General features: G+C 40.7%; 2 protein-coding genes across 2 annotated transcripts; one reads left to right on the top strand and one right to left on the bottom strand.

The window, feature by feature from the left end:
* The first annotated feature begins 3727 nt into the window (after positions 1-3727).
* On the top strand, positions 3728-6862 carry rpl27 (ribosomal protein L27). Its single transcript, XM_080723708.1, has 5 exons — positions 3728-3766; positions 4365-4448; positions 5596-5765; positions 6359-6469; positions 6777-6862. Exons 2-5 carry the CDS (start codon positions 4368-4370, stop codon positions 6823-6825), a joined length of 411 nt encoding a protein of 136 aa, XP_080579834.1. The 5' UTR covers positions 3728-3766; positions 4365-4367; the 3' UTR covers positions 6826-6862.
* Positions 6863-10265: 3403 nt separating this feature from the next.
* rundc1 (RUN domain containing 1) lies at positions 10266-15775 on the bottom strand. Its single transcript, XM_080723593.1, has 5 exons — positions 15279-15775; positions 12451-12609; positions 12041-12239; positions 11820-11915; positions 10266-11695 (listed from the first exon to the last, which is right to left on the bottom strand). The coding sequence occupies exons 1-5, from the start codon at positions 15669-15671 to the stop codon at positions 10833-10835; spliced, it is 1710 nt and encodes a 569-aa protein (XP_080579719.1). The 5' UTR covers positions 15672-15775; the 3' UTR covers positions 10266-10832.
* Positions 15776-19741: the final 3966 nt, after the last annotated feature.

The following is a 19741-nucleotide window of genomic DNA, read 5'->3' as shown; positions in this document are numbered from 1 at the left end:
CAAGCTTGGTGGTAAGTAGAAAGTAACAATACCACAATAAAAATAAATACTCTTTCATCACATTTTTAACACAGGCAATGTACTTGTAACAGAGTAAAAGTTCAAAAGTATTGGTATCAAAATATTTTGCTATAGGCCTATACCAAAAGTAAAAAATAAAGTAAAATGTTGTGATGTTGCTTGCAGATCAGCTATTTTCAAATTGCCTATGTATAAAATAGTGCTAAAGTGGTTAATGTACGTTTTATAATATAATAATTTATATCTGCAAAGTAACTATTTTTATTAAAGTTTTCATGAATAACTTACTAGTGGAGTAAAAGTAGGCAACAACATTTGCCTTTGAGATGTAGTCGAGTGATAAAGAGAATTCTATTGAGTGATTCTATTTTAATCATTTGTATGTTTAAGGTGTTAGTAAACATTTGTCTTGTCATTAAAGATAGTTTATCATTTTATTTGAGTTTGGCCATTAGACTGTGTGACCTGAGGCTGTGACACAAACAGATATACAGTATTTATGACTTATAGTACAGGCAATCTAGGGTTGAACCTTGAACAAATTGCAACACAAACTCTTTCAACTTTTTTTGTTTCATAAATATGTTAGTAATAACATATCAAAAGTCCTAAGAAATCCAAGTGGTGGAACATAGTGAAATGGTGGAACATAAGTTGGCTCCCATCGACTTTCTATACAGGAGGAAAATACCCATTCACTTTTCATCAGTTTTGTGGGCGTTTTCTGGGGCCAAGGAATGTTTTTTGTGCAAAACAAATGCTTGCAATGGATTCAGCATCATGACAAACCCCTAGTTAGACCTCTCACATCCTACTTAAAGCAGATTTTTTTTCTGGGTATTTTCCTCCTGTATAGAAAGTCGATGGGAGCCAACTTATGTTCCACCTCTTCACTATGTTCCACCACTTGGATTTCTTAGGACTTTTGATATGTTATTACTAACATATTTATGAAACAAAAAAAGTTGAAAGAGTTTGTGTTGCAATTTGTTTCAATGTTGGCCCATTTTTTTCTTAGATTGCCTGTACTATTAGACCAGAGTACTAGTTGTCTAGTTCCTATCCTTTCATTAGTTTTGCATATGAACCTTATTCTCTGTTTGATTCCCCAAGGCCATTTTAGTGAACAGGACAGTATGCTTATCTCTATAAATTCCTTGCCTGGGAGGGCATGCCGTTTCTCACAATGATTATGTGTCTGGAGTCTCTCCCTCCCTTGAGGGGAGGGAGACAACTGTATGAAAACTAACCCTTTACACTGTATGCCTATGTCTCAGAATGCATTCTCTGAATAAACCAAGATTTGAACTCTGTATTCTCTTTTCATATCTGACCCTGTGTAACTTTAACTGAGCATTTCAGACTCAGGCTTTTCCCAAGTATTATGGAGTAGAAGTAAAAACTGAAATTGTAAATACTCCAGTAGAGTAAAAACACCTCGAAACATGTACTCGAAAAGAACAGTAGGCTACTTGAGTAAATGTACTCAGTTACTTAGTTTACACCATTGGTCACATATATGTGACACACCTGTTAGTAAGGGAAAGTTAGCCTATTGCTAGACCAATCTGGGATCTAAATCACTAGCTTTCTTCACAAATGTGTTCATAAAGGTGTAGACCTACTATCACTTCTGAACTTTGTCACCCAACTCCCTTGACATACTTTGTGGGAGCCAATCAAAGTTGGGGGTATCGGGATAAAGGGGTAAAAATAAAAAAATGGCCAATATAAACGTATGGGTATTGTTGGGCTGCTGAATCCATTCCAACCTTTAGTTATCAGTAAGAATGACTCCTTGGCCATAAAAAAGGCCTAAGGCTTAGCCAATCATGTCATTCGAGTTCACCTGTGTCCTGTTATATGTTTTAAACCCTGTGTTTGAGTGTTCCTTGTCAGACTGTATCATGTTATCCGTCATGATGTGTGCTGCTTACCCACCTGATCTTGAATAGTTAACCCTACTCCAACTTTTTATTGCCAATATTATATGTCTCATGGACACACAAAAGTAGGTGTGGCCTATTTTATGTACAAGGAGTCATTTTAACTGAAAACGAATGGTTGGAATGGATTCAGCAGCCCCAAAATACCCAAATTACACACCTCATACGTTCATATTGGCCATTTTAGATTTTTACCCCTTTAATCCCAGGCCCTCGGGATACCCAATAACTTTCATTGGCTCCCACAAAGTATGTCAAGGGAGTTGGGTTTGACAAAGTTCAGAAGTGATAGTAGACACCTTTATGAACACACATTTAGTTCCCAGATTGGTCTAGCAATAGGCTAGACTATGTGCTCTCTTGCCTGACTATGTGCTCTCTTGCCTGGAATGTCACAAAGCTCTTCCAGTCAACCCCTGTCCTTGGTGAACTGAAATAACCTGTACAACTTGAGGGCCAAAAGGACCAATGATAAATTGACAAAGTGCACAGACTGATTAAGTATAGTGTAAAGAGTGTTGATAGTGTACTGTTAAGTAGCCTTAGTGTTGATAATTTTAAGTAGAGTTAGTGTTAAGAGTTGGTTTCTATAGTAAAACAGGCAGTTTCTAAGTTAAACTGGCGGTTTGTAGGGGCTACTACTGTAGGTGGTTGTTGGGGTAAAACAAGTGGTAACTACGGTAAAACAGCAGTTACTATGGTCTAATACAGTGGTTCACAACCTTTTCGGGTGACCCCCAAAATAATCATATTTTAAATGTGCAGATACCTTCTATACACTTACATTTTATATTGGTTTGTTTACTGTAGTGAGAAAACAATGTTGCACATTGAGTTAATCATCTGGGGACCAGCCAAAATAATTTGGGGACCCCCTGTGGGTCCCAACCCACAGGTTGAGAACCACTGGTCTAATAGATGGTTGCTAGGGTAAAACATTTGGTTATGGCAAGACAGTGGTTGCTATGGACTAAACACTAAAAGGATGTTGCTAGGGTCTAATTAGTAGTTGCTAGGGTAAAACAGGTGGTTGCTGGACTAATAGGAAGTTAATATGGTCTAATATGCGGTTGCTTTAATAGGATAAAGCTGTTGGTTAGAAATAGTGTTTGCAACGTCTCATCTGTTGCAAGGGTTTAACAGTTGGTTGCTAGGGTCGAATATTCAGTTGCTAGGGTAAAACCTGGTTGCAAAGTGCTGATGCTGGCCTTTTTTCCTTCTACATTGAATAGCAGTATCAATCTTGTGCTCCGGACAATACAACTTTACAGCTTACACATTTAGTGAAAAGTACATTTAGGTGCAAGAAATTATATTAGTTGGATGGATAAAGCCCCATTATCAGAAACAAAGACACAATGTCAAACTTGAATATAAGGCATGAATATGCAGTGAGCAGAGTTGTCTATTGTCTTATTTTATATTGCCTCTTTTATTTTGTTTCCTTTTCTAAGTCCTTTTGATTTTTGTTATTTTAACATCATTGTCTATTTACTCTAAAAGCAAGGAAAACAAAATGTAAATGTGGGATTCAACTTCAAATAAATATTAGCTCACAAGTACATTCTAATTGAAAATGTCTTCAAAATAAAGCGTTCAAGTCATATAGGTTCCAATCTGAGTTCCCAGAGGTATTTTTTTCCGCCACTAGGTGGCGAAAACTGAAAATTAGGTTCAAGTTCTGACTTGACGTTTGTTCTGAAGGTTCAGCAGGAAGTGACGAATACCAGTCCGTGTGAAAAGTCGAAAAATCCTTTTCTACTTCCTTTCCTGATAGCGGTGGCCGTAGAACAGCACCAGTGAGTTACATTCACCTATTAATAATCTCCAATCATCCTCTAAAACCTAGCCCTTTTAATCCTTTCAACAACGACGTATGTGCAGTGAACATACATAAAGCTCAGATATTTGTGGTATTTCCGTGAATTTCGGTTTTTCAGTGGAGGAAAATAAACAATGTTTTAAGAGTTGGTCTCTGTAGCCACTATTCCAACATGGCAGCTTCCTACACGTAGATGCTGTTGTGTTCATTACAGTCTGAACCGAGTGGCGTGTGTTGTTGTTTGACTTGTGGAGTGTGGTGGACAACGACCTCCTTTCAACAAGTAATCTGACCACAATGGACTGCTGTTGTTGTCCACTCAAAATAAAATTACTTTTAGTGGTTTGTTTGTACATCAACATGTAACCGGCATTCCGCAATCGCTGGCTAACGTTAGCTCAGCTGGCTAATCAAGCTAGCTGCTATGCTTGCCTGCTTCAAACCAATCATGTATAAATAACGAGAGCGTTTTTATATATTGTTTGCTTGTGCACGGTATATCAAGCCTCCGGTTAGTAACTATATGCTATGTTTTGTGTGTCAGAGCTCCGCTTACTGTGTTTTGTTTATGCCAGATAATGGGCAAGTTCATGAAACCTGGGAAGGTGGTGATGGTCCTGGCTGGACGCTACGCCGGGCGTAAAGCAGTCATCGTGAAGGTAAAGGCTACATTACAGTACACCATTTATAATTATATAGCCACTTGTGTACATGTGTGTACCACCCCCCCCCCCCCCCTTGCAACTCTATTTTTTCTAAATGTATATGTTGAGTTACAATACCAACCATTGGCAGCCAATGCATCAATGCTATCTGATTGTATTAAACAACATCAAACTCACCAATATTGCAGCTGTATTGAAAGCTTGAAATGTCCCCTGCAAAGAGTTTGTGTTAAATAAAAATCCACTGTTGACATGTTCTGAGCTACTTTCTGGATGGGGGTTATGCTGCTGGAACATGTCGAGCTGTGCCCTCAATGGTCGACCATTTCTAAATTGCACATAATGCAGGAGGCAGCAGGACCTTTTGTTATAGAAAACGAGCGCTTCCCATCTTTCTTGCCAGGAAGTAGCTCATAATGTCTACGGTGGGTGTTTATGAAACAAACACTTTGCAGATGGAGGATAATTCTCTCCCAAGCTCTCCATACAGCTGCAATGTTGTTGAGTTTGTTTTAAAGGTGTATTCAGTGATAATGAAAGTGTCCGGGGGTCATCTTGTCCCTTACTGGCCTTACAGCTTGGAAATGTGTTTTTTATAGATTTTTACACCATTATAATGTTCTCGTTTTGATTATTAGACCCAATCACTGAATATCAGTAGGCCTAAGTCTCCAGCTTCAGGATATGTATGATACTGATTTACAACAAGACTGTGGCATTTTATGAGTTCAGTAGTTTACAATCTAGGCATTTAGCAGACGTTATTAATTCAGAGCGACTGTGGTTCTCAAAACTTAACATAACATAACTACGGCCATACTCGAGGACTGGCTGGCCATCTCTGAAAACCGAATCTACCTTTGCTCGTAACACGGGCCATGGTGGAAGTCCTTATATGGTAGCACACTTTCTAGTGAGGAGAATGAATGGAAAATGTACCAATTATATTTTTATTTGAATGAAATACAATCACTGAATATACCTTTAATAGAATCAGATAGCAAACATATGTTGGGATGCATTGACTGCCAATGGTTGTTATTGCAACTTTAGTCTCAACATAAAAAATGCAATTTGCGGCTACTCTTTGAACTGGGGTAAATTGTCTTGTTTCACTAATACATTATGCTTCTCTTTGCAGAACATTGATGATGGCACATCTGACCGTCCCTACAGCCACGCTCTGGTTTCGGGTATCGACCGCTACCCTCGCAAGGTGACCGCAACCATGAGCAAGAAGAAGATTGCCAAGAGGTCCAAGATCAAGGCCTTTGTGAAGGTGTTCAACTACAATCACCTTATGCCCACCAGGTCAGTACCAGCTTATTGATGGGGATAATGGTTACATCTAAGAAGATGAGATGTTTTCTAGAACAGAAGACAGTATTTCTTTTTTAAACAACCTAACCAATTATGTTGAAATGATATTTAAAGTGGTCATAAACCATCCAACACTTAAAAATCCTGAGGTATTTCTGTTCTTTTGCATGCATGAATGTACCACATTGGTGTGCAAGAGTTGTCCCGATTGTGACATTTCTGTTGGCCATTAATTGCAGTAGGCCTACAAATTGTGATTAACGATTCAAACAATTGCAATCAGGCCAGGATTATGTAATTGCCATAGGTCTAGTGTGCACATACCAGAAAACTTTGGTTTGAGAGTGAAAAATGTCAACAGAAGCCAAAGCCAACATCTACTAAACTTGGATATCTTCAACAACCATGCTGCTGCCTTGAACAATTTAGTTACACCGCTTAATGTTTTTGCCACTTGGCTAGGTAGTGCTCTGATTAGACTGTAAATGTAAAGAATAGAAAATGTGCACGATCAGGAAATGCATTGAGCAAAGGTGTTTAAATCAATCGACAGGCTTTTAACAAATGGACTAATTATTTTTCAGATATTCTGTGGATATTCCTCTGGACAAAACTGTTGTCAACAAGGATGTCTTTAGGGACCCTGCCCTGAAACGCAAAGCCAGACGGGAAGCCAAGGTCAAGTTTGAGGAGAGGTGAGACTAAAGTTCCCCTTTAATGTGAAGGTCCTCACACAAGACCACATAAATGCACAACATGAGTTCTAACAAGTTAAAGGGAATCTGTTTTGTCTAATGCTTGATTACATCAAAATTGTTGAAAGTTGTGTGATGCTTTAAAGGGATATATAAATGTATAATTTGATGACCAGCAGTGGTTCCCTATGGAGACGCAAAGAGTGCTTTGTTCCCCTTAGAGACAGTCTCAAATGATTGTCTTAGGAATGCAAAAAAAGGGTGATTAATCAATAGATCATGTTCTAAAAAATATGTTCTTCCACAGGTACAAGACAGGCAAGAACAAATGGTTCTTCCAGAAGCTCCGATTCTAGGCTCCCTTGGTTCTACAAATAAATGTGTAAAAATTGATCTCATGACTTGTCTTTTTTTCTTTTATATTTGTTAAAAGTGGTTTGAATAAAATCTGTTAATTGTATTTATCTTATGGTTTTACCAGTTCATTGTTCCCCTAGTGCCCCAGATGAACTGGTCTGATTAGTCTTACTGGTTGGCGGCTGCTAAAACTTAACTGGCAACCACACAGTGGTGCATAATGAAATGGAATTTCATTAGAATTTCTTTTCCACTGACTTGTAAAAATGGCGTATGATTCAATAGTGTCACGAGTTAACAGAAGTTGCTGCATGCGACGTATCGATTATGTGAAGATGACTGTAAAATACAAAATGGATTTCTTAATGGAGAAGAATATTCAGACATTGTTTAAACAGTAAATGTTTACAGGTGCACCTGTTACAATTTACTATGACTAAATTGTGAAAATAGTCTGATCTACACGCACTAAGAGGCTATTATCACTATCTGTGGAACGGGGTCACAACTAAATTTAATAGCAGCCTTAACGACTGGCACCCCTCCCATAGTGTTGTACTGCTATGCCACTAGAATGAGTTATGCCTGCCAACAGACATCACAAAGTGACAACTCCTTGGTTTACCCTCCTTCAAAACCACCCTAAAAGAGCACCTGCATCTGCAAAACTGGTCCCATCTAAGCTTAACACCAGAAATGATGTCTGCAATTTCATATTTGTTATGGTTATTGTAGTTTGATATACATAAGCCTGTTAGTTATTCAAGGAACTGTTCATCAGAATCTCACACAGTACACAAACCTTTTCTTTTATTGATTTATTATAATCTACAGTAGATTAAGAGGATGAACTAGGCCTCTTATTGAAATGTGTTGAAATTGTGTCTCATACAAGTCACACAGAGGATCTGGAGGCTGGCTGCACCACTGATCAATCCATATCCATCCTTCAGAATGTTGTCAAAAGCTTTCATAAATGATGCTCTTGGTTTTAAACTTTTTATTCTGCTGCTGCTGCTTCCGTCCACACGAGGGCAGGGTTGGTCAGTGCAATTTTTGCAGTTGCCTTTATCAGCACTTGTATCTATAAACATGAACACATTGGATGATTAAAAGCAATACATTATACTGTGTCTGCGAGAGGGAGAGAAATCCCACATATTTTATTATAATGTAATATAATGTAACCTCTTACCTTGTGTTTGGGGTTCTCCCATGGTAATGAATCATCTGTTGACACCTGGAAGGGTATACACCTGACCTGTGTGCCTAAAAGGGACACAGACTGACAGATAAAGATCTACTACTCCATATATGGAGATCACGGGGAGAGAGACAGATGGGTACAACGGGTACGACACCGCGGTAACGTGAGCCGCAGGGGACCCTCTGTTCAAATATGAATATTTTTGGGGGGTCGTGCCTGAAATGGTTGAGAACCAGATAGAGGATCAGTTCCTTGCTTCAGAATTAACCATTCAATAGTCAACACTTACAGTACAGTATAAGGGTGATATCTGCACATTTCTAAAGTGACAATTTAAGGCCTTTTTAATACCTCTAATTTAAATCATGTTCGTCCTTTGCTTGTGAAGATGACCAAGTGACTTCACAATGTCTTGTGGTTGCGAAGATGGCTGATGAGGCCTCATACGGATTGTCCGGTTGCAGTGAGGGCATGTTGGGCTATATGATTGGGGGTTGGCTGGGTGAGAGGGAGGAACAGGCTCTGGTCTTGGTCAGTTCTGCTTCCTGGATGCGCTAATAGAAAAATAGACAAGAGTTTTAGTATACTGCACAAAAATAGCAGTGGTGACTATTTGGTCTGTATCTGCAGATGGAACCATTCATCCAGGTAAAATAAAGCAGGGGTCCCCAGCAAAATGTGTTAATATATCATCAGAATACTTTTAAACACTTCAACCACATGTTATACTTTGAATATTCACAAATACAAAATACCAACATACAAGCTCACAGCATGCCACCCGATTATAAATCCTAATAGTTTTCTGAACCAAACTATTAGCGGTTCTCAATCTTTTAAAATCAAGGACCCCCCCAGAATGTATTTGGCCGCAAAGACCCCCCATCTCAAAATATTTTGTTCCATGGACCCCCAGAAGCAAAGATTTGATTAAAAAATGTTAGTCAAATGTATGTCAGTTAGGTTAGGGCACTGATGCATCTGTCACAGAACACTTGAAGCTCACCCATAAAAGTTTTGCTGAATTCACCCAAGTCCATATCTGTCAGCCAACCAGACCAAGTTGTGTGTAGTCTGTGTGTAGTCTAAGTCATAACCTAAGGAGAGAAACATTTGAAAACTAGGATGAATGTTAGCCTATAATCAGCCTAAGGACAACATTAGGCCTACTCGTGGAAAATGTAATTACTAGTATGCTTAAAATAAAACAATAAAATCAGCAGTAGCTAAATAAATAACTAATCTTAATCTCCATCAATATCTCAAAAGGGCATAACTGTGTTTAGGAGGGAAGCATTCACAAATTCACAATGTATGAAATCCACTACAATAGGCCTATAGCTTTCTTATGAAACCAATGAAAGTAGAACTAAACCTAATAGAGTGTGTGTGTGTGTGTGTGTGTGTGTGTGTGTGTGTGTGTGTGTATGTGTGTGTGTGTAAGCTATGAATATAGGGGGTTTCTTTACTCAAAATCTAGCCATGGTACCTGTTTAAACACAATGGATAAAATAAACGTATACAATACTCCTACTACAGTAGGCTATAAAGTACCGACATACAGTACCACAAAAACAGTAGTTATGAACAGAACTTTAATGTGGCACAGGCGCAACATAAGTAAGTTTGACAGCATCTGTGGTTTTTACATTCAGTATTTCAGGATAGACTACATGTGATTCACATGTCACAAGAAGATAAAATATTTAATTTCCTAATTTAAAAGAAAACTAACAAATAAAACCTCACATCCAACAATCAACTTAGATTTTGAATGAAATATGTAGCAATAAATATTTCTTTGTGTTGTTTACATACTATCATTTTCTTTCAAATGTTAACATTTAGAATAGAAAAAAGCAGCAGTTAATACAGGGTCAAAAGGTCATCCTCCCCAACATAATGTGTAAGAACTGACAAAATCTAAATAGTAGGAACATCATTCTCCAAGGGTAATACCTGTGTAGTTGTAATTCACTGAAGACATTTTTACTGCACTTTTCTTTTACATTTCCTGTAATGTACCATATACCAGTTTCCATCCCCTATTGTCCTGAGTGCACTGTTTAGTCTACCGGTAAATTGCTACAAATTCAAGACCTGATTTCCCACAAAAAGTAATTCCTTCCACTGTAGTAATCTTTGCACATTATCTTACCATCTAAAAAGAAGTAACACCACAAGCACCAGAATATATGGCAAGCTTTTGTTTTCTATGTAGCAGCCACAGCATATACAGTAAATGAAATGTCTTACTGGTGACCATGCATCCCATCAGATCTTTAGTGTGTGACAAACCTCACCCCACAACATCTGTTGTATAGGTCAGGATAATATAATCTACAGAGGGAAATAGCATAATAAGCACAGGTCACAATGGTTTTACTAATGAAGAGGTACTCTCATTCGTCATTATAAGGCATGTAACAGTACAAGTATCTATGCTATTCCAGACCCTGTGACATCTCAGAATTGTGGGCTAGTTAGTGAACATGGTTGGAGACACGTCAAGCTGATTTACATAACACACAGTTGAATCATCCATGCAGGTACACATAACATTACGTTACCTTAGCTGATTGGCTGTTTAAGTAACCGCTTTAAGGGGGGTGGTATAGTCAAAGGTGCAATACTTCAGGAATAAAGGCATTAATAGTACAGTCTTAATTTCCAGGTAAGGACAGTACAGGATAACCATGATAAATAACATAGATGTTACGGCACATAATAGGCCTAAAGGAATCAAATTTATAAACACATGTCTCTCTTCTGCTGTTGTGTTGGCCGCTTTGGTCCGTTTCAGAAAGCGTCTTTAATGTTATTGAGTTGCCGAATAGCCAGGTCCACTGGGAGGTTGAATTTGAGGTGGCTGATGCGACCGAGGGAGCGTAGGGCCCCTTCGAAACCAGTCTGGGCCATATAGCTCCATGGCTGATAGTGTGGGTATATGAGTGTTCCTGACTTAGACAACAGGTTAAGCCACGACACTAGTCGTTGCTCATTTAGGGCCATACACACTAGTGCCTTAAACTCTGAGTCCGCGCTTCGTTTGTAGCGTCCATGCTCCTTAAGCACAGTGTGAATGGCCCACAGCAAGGACTGTTTAGGAGTGATGGTGACTGGGCCACCTCCCACAGGCAGACTAAAAGACTGTGACAGCTGGCGAGCTGGAGTCTCCACAAAGGCCTTTCCATTCTTGGAATTGTAATAGCTGACAAAGAGCTCCCAGGGGTGCATAGTTTGTGGACCAGGTCTGAAAGGAAGCAGGCAGGAGATGGGTGCAAGCACCAGGCTCATGCCCTGGGAGGGTGTGTAGAGGCCGTGGGCCAGCAGATCTCTGAGGGCTATGGCCAGCTCCTTCCTCACAGACGTTGTCAGCTCATCTCTGGGCCCCAGGGAGGGATTACTGGTGTAATTCACCACATGCTCGACAGAAGATTGTCTGCACGAAGCTTGCACGCGCACCTTGTCCACAGCTGCTTCCAGACGCTGCAGCAAGGGGCCATAATCCTGTCCTGTCTCCCCCTGAGACCACATATTCTGTGGAACGTGCCCGGATGCACAGCCAAACTGGCTAAGAGCAAAGATCTGCAGCACAGCCAGTGCCTTCTGGATAAGCTGCAGGCCTGTTTCCCGTATCTTCTGGGCCTGCTCTGGGTCCACTACAGCAGGAAGAGGAGATCGTCAGAATATGTATGTCCACAAACTGTGCAGAGGACTATAATACAATGTGAAGAACATTGTGCATGCTGACTATTAGTGTGAGGTATACATTGACTAACTGACCTCTTTTCTTCACCCCTGGAGCTCTGGGGTGAGTCCCTGCTGCCTGTGGCTGCTGGCTCTGTTCGCAATCAGACAGAAGAGGGTTCCCCACCTCATCTGTTGGGAAAGCAACAAGGTACATAATGATGTAATCAAACTATGTCAAGAGTCATACACATGGACAGTGTCAGGATATATAAACAGCTAAATGACCAACATCCGATTCAAGTGGGTCTACACACCCTGGATGAAGTTAATGAACATCTCCAGGTCCCTGATCTGGGTTTTAAGCTGATCCACCAGCTGTTCTTTGACCCTGGCTGGGTTGACGATCTGAGCAATGGCAGCATCTACTCTCTGCCTCAGCTCCTCAGGCGTCAGGTTCCCAATGTCCTCATTCAGGTTCACATCCAGCTTTTTAATCAGCTCATCAATGATGACCTGAAATGTGCAATACAGGTTTAGAGTAGCCAATACAGTCAATGAACTGTGACAGATGACTTGTTACAGAACAGGGAAGCAATATATAACATTGAATGCTCAATGTGTTTTGCCTTAACAAATTGGGGGCAATGTAAAGCCTAACTTGTAGGATTTAACATAAACTATACGTTTCATTCCCTCAATAGACTGTGCTTTGGTCTGTACATACCTTCTGTCTTTCCATCACGACCGACTGCGGTAGGGAGTCGTAGCTTCCCTCCTGGTAGGCAAAATGTTCAAGGTCATCAAGCTGAGTCTTCAACTGGACAATGAGGTCCTTCTGTTTCTCTCTCTGAGCCTCCAGGCGCTCCCTCTTCTCCCTCTCACTCTGACAGGACAAACAGAACAGCACAGTCAGAGAGACAACATTTACAAAACTAAGTGACAGCAGGCTTTTCTCTAGAGGAGGCACAGGCAGACGTGGTCTCCTGCCAAGAGAGGAAAGGTCCAGTGTCTCGTTTATCACAGAGAGAGGTTGAAGAACTGCACATTCTTTTTTTTACTTTATAATTTTTATCCCACAATTTTGTAACCCATTTTTTCACCCAGTGCCAATTGCCTATGTAATCCTGGGCTCTGCTCTCCCTCTGCCAACCTGGGGAGGCAACGGACTGACCTCATGCTTCCTTCTATGCATGAGGAGTCCAAGTTGCTTCTTTTCACCTGACAGTGGAGATTTCCCTGGTTTGGACGTAGCGCGTGGAAGGAACACGTTATTCCAACCAGTTCCTTTCCCCTCCATCAGGCGCCCCGGCTGGCCAGGGGGAGGCATTATTGAGACCAGGATTACGTGCATGTTTTTGTGAGGGTATCAACCCTAGGAGACACGGGGAGAACATGCAAACTCCACACAGAAAGGCCCTATCGCCAACCCCACCTAGGGTGTGGGCGCTGATGACGCGGAGGAGGAACACGCCGCCAGTGCCCACAGCGTCCCCCGGCGGGAATCGAACCCAGGACCTTCTAGCTGTGAGGCGAAGCGCTAACCACTGCGCCACCGTGCCTCCAGAACTGCACATTCTACTACACTGGAACAAATGCATGACGTACAGTATGGGGGACAGAAAATAAGGGGATACACCTAAATAGATTGTCTACAAAATATGTATAATGTTCCAGGCATTGACACTAAGGCTTGCCCACCTGCCCCTGGCAGGTAAATAAAACGCCAGGGCAGGTGAAGTTGGCTTTCAGGTTGCCCGACAGGGCAAGTGCTCATTTGAGAGGGGACACAAATGTCTATAAACACAACACCAGATAACTGTCTAAACACCTGAACGTGGCCAGAGTGCTCTGTCTTCTGGTCTGTGGAATGTAAAATAAGAGCACTATTTACCTATAATGTGCTGTTTTTACATTTAAAAATATAAAATATAAATATAAATGAAACCATAGACATTCAATCATAGCTAAAGTATTTGGTATTTGGATTTGGAGGTATTGATGTATGACATTTTATCGCACAGCCCCAGAAAGTGAAGAAATAAGTGTTAAATTGAGCGGTAATTAAAATCGTACCTATCATTTTATAATGTACAATTTACTTTTCGGGCAAGTGGGCATTACCTTCGGGCAAGTAGAACATGACCTGTACTTGCCCGATAGGCAAGTGCCTCTAAGACCTTAGTGTCAACCCCTGTGTTCTATTCATCACTATCTAGGCTAATAGTATAATTTACAGATTATTGGACATATTCATCCAAATGTACCAAATGACCTCCCACAAAGTGGGCACAGCAAGTTGAATAATAAGCAAAATTAAGTTTAAATGTAGTAATTAGTACCATCAGTTTGAGGGTTGAAAGGATTTCCTAATATAGTACTTCTTGAAATGATGCCAATTTAATCTAATCTACCAATTTTATATAATCTACTATGCTGGGCATTTGGGGGCATGGGTTTAGACTAAGGCTATAACATGAGCATTACAATAAAACCCTGAAATCTACTGACACAATCTATAGGTATCATACTCACCAGGTCCTCCTACATGTAAAGCATGTGACAAGAGAAAAACACGAAGAGAGATAATTGGAATATGATTACAAAAGGTGGTAAAGTCCTACAGGTTAGGTCTCTCTAAATGGAAAGAGGCAGGGACCGGGAAGTAAACAACGGCAGGGCCTAAGTGCTATGCTGTACACATATAGAAGCTATTAGGCTCATTATACAGGTACTGCAGATCTGCTAGAGGCATGTTTGTTGAGCCTGTGCTCTGAGTCACCCGCTTTTGTCAAACACCACCATTTTGTGATTTCCTCCACAGATAAGAGATCTCAGGGAACACAAACACAGCCTTGTTGTGTGACGCAACAGGCACCGACAAAGCTTTAAATCAGAAGCCTTGCACCCACCCAGCTGGACCATTTCATTTCCTGTGAACAGTGGCCGCTGCTCTCTGTGTCAGTGTAATTCATTTAAATGTAAATTGCGTGGGTTGGTGTGTGTGTGTGTGTGTGTGTGTGTGTGTGTGTGTGTGTGTGTGTGTGTGTGTGTGAGAGAGAGAGAGAGAGTGTTTGTTGACATCTTGTCTGATCATTTGGCAGCTGTCAAGATGAGGTCCACTGGGTGATATGGCAGATGCAGCGAGATTGAATCATTTATATTCACTAAGGTGCCTCAGGGGGCTTGCTTTGTTTGACAAGACAATGCAACCTGACAAAGAAAGTGTGGACACAAAAGAAACATGTAGTTACAGTCTAATAGACATTATGCTCATTCTGTGGTTTACAGGAAACGGCACAGGAGTTCTGCATATATTATTTATTTCAGCAAATTATTTTAGAAAATGGTACCTATGTATAGCCTACTGTATGCCTAACCTGCTATTGATTGGTTATCCACTTAATTAACTCACATTCACATATGTTAACAACTTGTAACTCAGAGAGTATACAATAACATTCATGATCATGGTTAAACGAACGAACAACACACACAGGACTTTACTGTGTAAAATGAATGAACAAACAGAGAGACCACATAAAAAACACTCACCGCATTCTCCAGCTGTTTGGCATCCTGTGCCCTGCAGCCCACAACGTGAGGACACCCTTTGAACGCGAACTCCTCCAGCTCCACCAACATCTTCTCCTTCTCCTCGCTCTGAGCGTGAACGATCTGCTTCAGTCTGAACTGCACCTGTGCGAAGTGGGACGTGAGAGCCAGGAGTGACGAATTGAGCAGCTGCTGTTCCTCCACCAGTTTCCTCATCCTGGCGGACGCTTCCTCCTCGGTGGCCGAAGACGAGGCTCTGAGCCTGGGTAAAGGAGTGTCTGCACTCCGGCTCTCATCCTCGGGACTGGCGACAGCACCGACGGGCGCCCATCGCTCCCCAGCGCCAGCTGTGACGCCTTCGCTGTCCGAGGTGGACAGTTCTTCTGTGGACATGTTGTCAACCGAGGAATTCAAGTCCGTGTTTGGGCTTATTTACTTGCTGTGAAAACGGTTTCTTTCCACTCGTTTTCTACGGTTGTAATTTGTATCAGGGATTAGCGCCGAGGATGAAGCAGGTGCATCGCCATCTTGAAACTAGGGATGATTCATACGTCAAACAGGGGGAGGAGCGAGGAGTTGAAAACAGTGCAATGTCAACTCTCCTTCACAAACAATGGGTCAGGACCCATTTGTGGGTCACGGACCGATTTTTATGGGCCACGACTTCCTATTTAATTTTTACCTACATTTAAAAAAATATTGTCCCCTCCCAAAATATATATTTTCAAGTGTCACGACCCCTATCTCTTGTGGTCCTTGTGGTGAGAACTAAGTAAGGTCTGCACATGGCTTAACGACAACAAATTATCAATTCACCTGGGAAAAACTGAGTCCATCCTCTTTGGATCAAATCATAACCTCAAAAAAGTCGATAACTTCACAATCAAAGTTGATGACAAGGTCATAACACGAAAAAACTAAATCTCTAAAGGATTTAGATCTAAAGACTTAGAATCAGTCTAAAACTATTCAAGGACAAAATGTTCACGATTTTTGGTCCTGTTTAGTGTGAAGTCCTCTTGTCCTCTCTTCTCGCTCTCTTTATTGTATCTAAAGATAATCTCTTGTTAATTAAGCAAGCAAGCGTGTACGATGCTCGGCATTGCAAAGATGTTTGTTTTATCCAATCCACATTTTAGCATTGTTTTCCCGTTCTCGGCCAGGAATGTCATGGTACACCTTTATGTGGCCTTCATAAAGGATACTTTAGCACCTCTTAGAGGTGTCTGCTGGTAGCACAACCTGCAATTTGTGCTAAGCCTTTTCAGTTGTGTAGCCTACTGTAGATTAGCTCAATTGATTCACGCACACCTGCAGCATTGATTTGTTTGGTAGAGTGTCTTTGTCGTGTACACAGCTCCTCTGTCTGCTTTGGAGAGCCTTTGCTTGTAAGATTTTAGTTCAACTGTTGTATTCTTTATTTTTATGAAATTGTGCATTTAAATACTGTCTATTTCATGTAAATTTAAGTTAAAAACATTTCATGCTGAATAAAAGCATAGGCAAAGCTCTTTGTAACCTGTTCGCTTGTAGATCTTGTCCTTGTGCAAAGAAAACTTGCTTCTTGTCTAGTCATACAAATAAATGGAAGTTATAAGTAGGCTAATTCATATGAATATTTTCAGAATACTGTATGTGCTTGGAGATTATTGTAAGCAGTAGATATTTCTGTTTGCAAGAATGTTTTGTGAGACATTGCATGTTGTTGTTTATTTTCAGTTTTACAAAAATAATTATTGATGGATGATCACCAGAAGACAGTAAAAGATGGAACCTGGTTAGACCTGTGCTTCATTTAATTGATAATCTGTTATATATACAGATAATCTGTGATATCACTATCCCGACTATCCGCTGTTCCGACATGGTCGGCAGGTTAGTTACTTAGCGTCGGCAGGTTAGTTACTTAGTGTAAGGCAGGTTTAGTTACTTAGCGTAAGGCAGGTTAGTTACTTAGCGTCGGCAGGTTTCAGGTGAAGGAAGTCCTGAAATCGACATGTAGCCTATCATCAGCAAGCAAGGTCAGGGCGTCTTACTTGGCTATCTCCTCTTCACAGGCTATCTATGGCACATTCGACGGCAACGTCCATGGCCCCCGGGATGAATATAGACGCACTAGTGGGAGAAATATGTTACAAAAAAAGGCAAATGTGTTCACTTACGGCAGAAAGCGTGAAAATTTGCACCTAGGGATATTTTTGTGCGCTGAATTCAAAAATTGACGGTCCCAAGCACTTTTCCCATGGGATCTGGTGGCTCTCATTCACTTAACATACTAGGGAAAAAAGACCCCGCAAAAAATCTTCAAGTAGCATGTGAGGGGTCAAACTAGGTGTTTTTCGGGATTCTGAATCCATTGCAAGCATTTGTTTTGCACGAAAAACATTCCTTTCCGAGAAATGGACACAACAAAACTTTGAAAAGTGATGACTCATCACTAAACCATAGTTTGTGGGGTCCATTTCTTCCCCAAGGAATGTTTTTTGTGCAAAACAAATGCTTGGAATGGATTCAGAATCATGAAAACCCCCTAGATAGACCCCTCACATGCTACTTAAGTAAGATTTTTGGGGGGTCTTTTTTCCTAACCCTAACCCTATGGTAAGTGAATGAGAGAAAATTTAATTTGAGAAAAGTGTTTGGGACCGTCAATTTTTGAATTCAGCGCACAAAAATACCCCCAGGTGCAAATGTTCACGCTTTCTGCCGGAAGTGAACACCTTTTTCACATATTTCTCCCACTACACCATGATGCTGGACATGTTTGGCTTAATGAGTGTTAATGCAGTTTCTGCAAAGTTAATGTATTCTCTTTGTACCCCCCTTTTCTGCCTAAGCCAAATTAGTGCAGACCAGCCGCCGTGCACTGCAGAAGATAGAGCTCAAGCTCATGGGTCATGGTCGCTTTCAAACAACAGTGGAGAAGGCAGCAGGTATGGTAAGACTTCTCATTGCAACACAGCAGCTTTCAAGATCTCAGGACTCGTTTCCACTGCATAGTACTAGTAGTCTGGAGTCTGCAGTATGAAATTTGGTATATCGTTTTCTTTTTATTGGCCTATAATGTTGTAGTCTGTCAGCATTGAACAATGTATTTCGGGGGGATAACATTTTGGCCATTCACTATTTACTATCAGTGTTGGGTAGCGTTACTTTTTTTAGTAATATAGACTGATTACATATTACCTTGATTTTAAAGTAATACATTTTGTTACATATTACCCCCCGAGTAGGAGTAATATATTAATATTACTTTACTTATTACTTTTTGGTTAAAAAAAAATTAAACGCTCAAATTGAACAAATAATTATCTAGATATTTTATTATTATATTTTATATATTTTATTATTTTATTTTATATTTTATTTTTATTGTCTGTGTTTTCATATGAAACACAATAGACCTACCTTCTTAAATGTGGCCTATAGTTGTGTGACACTGCTGCGTGCTGCTGGGGTTTTCTGTGTTTCTGACGTTAATTTGTGGGAGTGATGGCTCTTGTTTTGGGCATGTTTTATCTGACAGCCCGTGCGTCGGAGAAAACATCCACCAACACAGCGCTACAGTTCATGGGTGGGAGATATAAACCAGGCATTTGATAGTTCTTAGTAATGCATACATTTTAGCGTGTGTTTTCCCTTCAGTTGTTGAAATGTTGTAGCATACTAGGCTAATAATCATTCTAAACACCTGGGCACGCTGACTCGCTGTGCGCAATGGTTTCCAGGCACTCCAATCCACCCGACAGTGCCTGGCAGTAGCCATAAATTATAACTTCCAGTAGAGGGTGCTAATATGCGGAGGTTACGTCTCTCCTGGAGTTATAACGCAGAGTAAAATAGCTCTCGCTGGTTGAGCCTCCATGTCCCTAATCGCCTCAAAACATGTTTAAATCATGAAGTTGCTCACCTCATCGTCGAAACAGCTTTATATCTACCGATGAGCCCACTCGTTGGCATGTGTTAGTCCATATGTTTCTAATAAATTAATGTTTACTAAAACTTCTCTGAGACTCGCGTTTCCTCGTCGGAATGTTTCCGCATACAGAGCGCTTCAGAACTACAGAACGTTGGAATACTTCCGCATACAAAAACGTCATGTCCTAGTATGAGCAAATCGCAACGGCGATCAACGTCACGTGATATGTAGCCTCGCGTAGCCAGGCTTTTACTCATCTCGCGTGATATGTTCGGCCATTTTACCCAAGCAGTTCAAAAACAAGGAAAGCGATGAGACTCAAAGAAGTTTTAGTAAACATTAATTTATTAGAAACATATGGACTAACACATGCCAACGAGTGGGCTCATCGGTAGATATAATAGCGGGGCAGTTAAGGAGAACAATACTTCAGTTCTGGAAAGAAGCACCAAAATTTGACAGAGTGTACCTCTTGGGCCATTCTTTAGAGAAATCACATTAGACACTTAATTTTCAAAATGGCCGCCAGTTTTAAAGATGGACG

This window comes from Nannobrachium achirus, assembly GCF_963921795.1.
Source record: "Nannobrachium achirus genome assembly, chromosome: 4".
Lineage (NCBI taxonomy): Eukaryota > Metazoa > Chordata > Actinopteri > Myctophiformes > Myctophidae > Nannobrachium > Nannobrachium achirus.
The sequence above is the reverse complement of the archived record's forward strand: the minus strand, read 5'-3'. Positions and strand labels throughout refer to the sequence as shown.

Excerpts from the sequence above, each read along its gene's own strand:
- rundc1 (XM_080723593.1), bottom strand. The coding sequence starts at position 15,671 with ATGTCCACAGAAGAACTGTCCACCTCGGACAGCGAAGGCGTCACAGCT. Across the intron at positions 12,610-15,278 it reads CCAAACAGCTGGAGAATGCG|AGTGAGAGGGAGAAGAGGGA; the intron begins GTGAGTGTTTTT and ends TTGTCCTGTCAG. Across the intron at positions 12,240-12,450 it reads TCGTGATGGAAAGACAGAAG|GTCATCATTGATGAGCTGAT; the intron begins GTATGTACAGAC and ends TGCACATTTCAG.
- rpl27 (XM_080723708.1), top strand. The coding sequence starts at position 4,368 with ATGGGCAAGTTCATGAAACCTGGGAAGGTGGTGATGGTCCTGGCTGGA. Across the intron at positions 4,449-5,595 it reads GTAAAGCAGTCATCGTGAAG|AACATTGATGATGGCACATC; the intron begins GTAAAGGCTACA and ends TTCTCTTTGCAG. Across the intron at positions 6,470-6,776 it reads AAGGTCAAGTTTGAGGAGAG|GTACAAGACAGGCAAGAACA; the intron begins GTGAGACTAAAG and ends GTTCTTCCACAG.